At 52.3% G+C, this 3,445-nt stretch overlaps 1 protein-coding gene across 2 annotated transcripts; it reads left to right on the plus strand.

Annotated features, from left to right (window-relative positions):
- On the plus strand, positions 1-3,185 carry LOC144707831 (putative polyamine transporter At3g13620). Of its 2 annotated transcripts, none has more exons than XM_078581078.1 (2): positions 1-1,537; positions 2,352-3,185. In XM_078581078.1, the coding sequence occupies exons 1-2, from the start codon at positions 63-65 to the stop codon at positions 2,887-2,889; spliced, it is 2,013 nt and encodes a 670-aa protein (XP_078437204.1). In that variant the 5' UTR covers positions 1-62; the 3' UTR covers positions 2,890-3,185. The 2 variants fall into 2 exon arrangements, with proteins under 2 accessions (XP_078437204.1, XP_078437205.1); XM_078581079.1 differs by having other exon boundaries at positions 1-915.
- The last annotated feature ends 260 nt before the right edge of the window (positions 3,186-3,445 follow it).

Genomic DNA, 3,445 nt, shown 5'->3' on the forward strand with positions numbered 1-3,445 from the left:
TCATCACCCGGAATCCAAAAAACTAATACCCACGTCCGAAATACCAGAGATTCTCTTTCGTGATGGCCGCCCCCGCCCTGGTCGACGTGGAACTCGCGGCCGCCGGCGAGAACGAGGGAGAGAAGGAGAGCAGGAAGAAGACTCTCTCATTGATTCCCCTCATATTTATTATCTTCTTCGAGGTCTCCGGCGGGGCCTACGGCGCCGAGCCAACTGTCCAAGCCGCAGGGCCTCTGCTGGCGATGATTGGGTTCGTTGTCTTCCCATTTGTATGGAGCGTCCCGGAAGCCCTTATCACGGCAGAGTTGGCGACCGCCTTCGCCGGAGACGGCGGCTATGTGAGCTGGGTCACGGCCGCCTTCGGCCCCTTCCCGGGCTTCCTCATGGGCACCTGGAAGTACTTCACCTGCGTCATCAATAACGCCGCCTACCCTGTTCTCTGCGCCGACTATCTCTCCCGCATATCGCACCGCTTCTCCGGCGGCAGCGCCGTGAGGGACGGCACGATAACGGGCCTCGCCGTGGTGCTCTCCCTCGTCAACTACACCGGCCTGGCCATCGTGGGATGGGGCTCCGTGGCGCTCGGGCTGGCGGCGATGGCGCCCTTCGTCGTCATGGCCGCGGCCGCGTTGCCCAAGATTCGGCCGGAGAGGTGGCTCAGACTCCCGGAGACGAGGATGACGAGGGCCGATTGGAGTCTCTACCTCAACACCCTCTTCTGGAACTTGAACTACTGGGACAGCGTCAGCACGCTCGCCGGGGAGGTGAAGAACCCCAAGAAGACGCTGCCTAGGGCGCTGCTCACCGCCGGCCTTCTCATATGCATCGGTTATCTGGTCCCCTTGCTCGCCACCACGGGTGCTCTCCAGCTCTCGCAGGACCAATGGACCGACGGCTTCTTCGCCGACGCCGCCGGTAAGCGCTCATCCCTCCTTTTTTATCTCTCTTTTTCTATTGGATATCTCTTTGTTTGCCTCTCCCTCTCTCTCGCTCGCTCGCTCTCTCTATCTATCTATCGATATTTCTCTTTTCCTCGCCCAAAATATCAGTCTCTACCTATTATTCTATCTCCATCTATTTCATATCTCTGTCTGTCTGTCTGTCTGTCTGTCTGTCTGTCTCTCTCACACACTTTCTCCTCCCCCTCGATATCTCTCCGCCCCGATACTTTTCTCCCTCTCTCTTCCTCGATCCTCGTCGCCCTCTCTCTTAACGAATCTCTCGCCCTCTTTTCCTCGACTCTTTCGCTTTTTACGTATCTGTATATCTCTCCTTCAGTGTCGCTCTATACTTTCTCCGTCTTTCTCAATGTCTATAACTCTCATTCTCAAAGTCCATCTATATGTATCCCTCTCGCCATCTCTACATCTCTATACATCTTTCCATCTCTCTACCAGTCTCCGTCACTCTCCCTCTGTCTCTATCTCTCTCTGCTCTTCATACTTTCTCACTTTGTTTTTCTTCGCCAAATCTATCCCTCTGTCAATCCATCCACCTATCGATCCATCCAGTATCTATCTTTGGGCCCGAAAATCAGGTTAGTTGTTTCTGTGCGTATCTAGTTTTGTGCCTTAGAAATCTCCCTACGCTGTCTGTATACTATATTATTCGTGTAATCTCTCTACACAACACTAGCCGCGAACTCGAGTAGCTCTTCCCATTGTCTGAAATATTTCTAACACGCAAGAGAATAGACATTATTGCCTTTGGCTACAGGGGTACTGACCAAGTCAATATTTACTCAAGATCGGCCTATCGGAATCTCAATTCAATATCTCTGTCCCAATCTCTTTTTCTACCGTTCTCAAGCCCTCTCGAGTCTCGATCTCTCTCTCTCTATCTCTCTCAATCTCTCTCCCTTTCTATACTTCCCGATCTCAACCTCTCCCAGTATCTCAGAATCGCATTCGCTCTCTACCTTTCTCAACACCTCTCGAGTCTCGATCTCTATCTCTAACTCACTGAGTCTCTCTGTCCCTTTCTCAACCCCTCTCGATCTCTCTCTCTCTCCCCTTCTCAACTTCTATAACTCAATATGTCCCAATATCTCAATATCTCAATCTCTCTCTGCGTTTCTCAGCCTATCTATCTCAACTTCTTTCGATATCTCTACATTTCTTATCTCTCTCTCTCCACATCTCTCAACATCTCAATCCCTCGCTCTCTCTCCACCATTAACGCTCTCTCTCTCAACGTATCTCTTTCTCTCCGCCTCTCTCTCTATCTCTCTCTTAAACTGTTTCTCTTTCTCACTTAACTTCTGTCCCTCTCCAAACCTCTCTCTCTCTCCCTCTATTTCATGAGTGTGAGGAAAAATAAAATCTGGTTTGTTCTTGGGGTGGCCCCGGCAGGCATGATCGTGGGCAAATGGCTCAAGGTGTGCGTGGAGGTAGGCGCCGTTCTGTCGGCCATCGGGCTGTACGAGGCGGCGCTGAGCGCGTGCTCATTCCAGCTGCTGGGCATGGCGGATTTGGGCCTCCTCCCGCGCTTCCTGGCCGTCCGATCGGCGTGGTTCGGCACGCCGTGGCTGGCCATCATCGTGTCGACGGCCATCACGCTGGCTTTCACCTTCATGAGGTTCGAAGACATCGTCGCGGCGGCCAACTTCACCTACGCGCTGAGCATGCTGCTGGAGTTCGCGGCCTTCCTCTGGCTGCGGCAGAAGAAGCCGCTGCTGAAGCGGCCCTTCAGAGTGCCCGCCAGCACGCCGTGGCTCGCCGCCATGTGCACCGTGCCCTCCGCCTTCATCGTGCTCGTCATGTTCATGGCCAGCTGGAGAATGTACGCCGTCAGCGCCGGCATGACCTCGCTCGGCGCCGTTCTCTACTTTCTATCCAAGGCCCTCAAGGCCAAGAAATGGCTCGCCTACGCCGACCCCCCCTGCACTGAACACTAGTATCTCCCTCCCTCTCCCTCTCTCTTCTATCATTTTTCTCTTCCTTCCCTTCTCTCCCTCTCTCTCTCCCTTTCTCGCCTCTATATCTCTCTGTATCTATTTATCTATCTCTTTCTCTCTCTTTCTCTCAGGGAAGGCCGAAACCTGGTGGGAAGTCGGTGTCCCTCTATCTGTGTCTCTAGTTCCTCCAATCTATCTCTGCCTCTATCTCTCCATCTCTTTACTCCATTTGAATATGTAACGATTCTCTTTGAGAATGCCAGAGTGCTATTTTTCCATTACTCTCTCATTCTTGCTTGGCTGATTTTAACTTAGCTGATTTGAGAACGCCAGACGTAGGTGTCCAGGTCTGCCTTGGTGAGTGTTAGAGGTTACCTTGTACGATTTGGATTTGGTATCTTTCTCGGCTTGAAATCTTCCTATTATACGGGTTTACTATGATAGCTCTCTCTCTCTCTCTCTCTCTCTCTCTCTCTCTCTCGTTTTGGCTCTATCTTTCTGTCTCTCGCTAGCCCTCTCGCTGTTTCTCTCTACCTCTCTCTCGCTCTC

Source organism: Wolffia australiana, chromosome 9 (assembly GCF_029677425.1).
Source record: "Wolffia australiana isolate 7733 chromosome 9, ASM2967742v1".
Classification (NCBI taxonomy): domain Eukaryota; kingdom Viridiplantae; phylum Streptophyta; class Magnoliopsida; order Alismatales; family Araceae; genus Wolffia; species Wolffia australiana.

Bases quoted from the DNA above. Each gene is read 5' to 3' on its own strand.
- LOC144707831 (XM_078581078.1), top strand. From the start codon at position 63: ATGGCCGCCCCCGCCCTGGTCGACGTGGAACTCGCGGCCGCCGGCGAG. The intron at 1,538-2,351 runs GTTAGTTGTTTC...TGGCCCCGGCAG, and splicing joins TCTTTGGGCCCGAAAATCAG to GCATGATCGTGGGCAAATGG.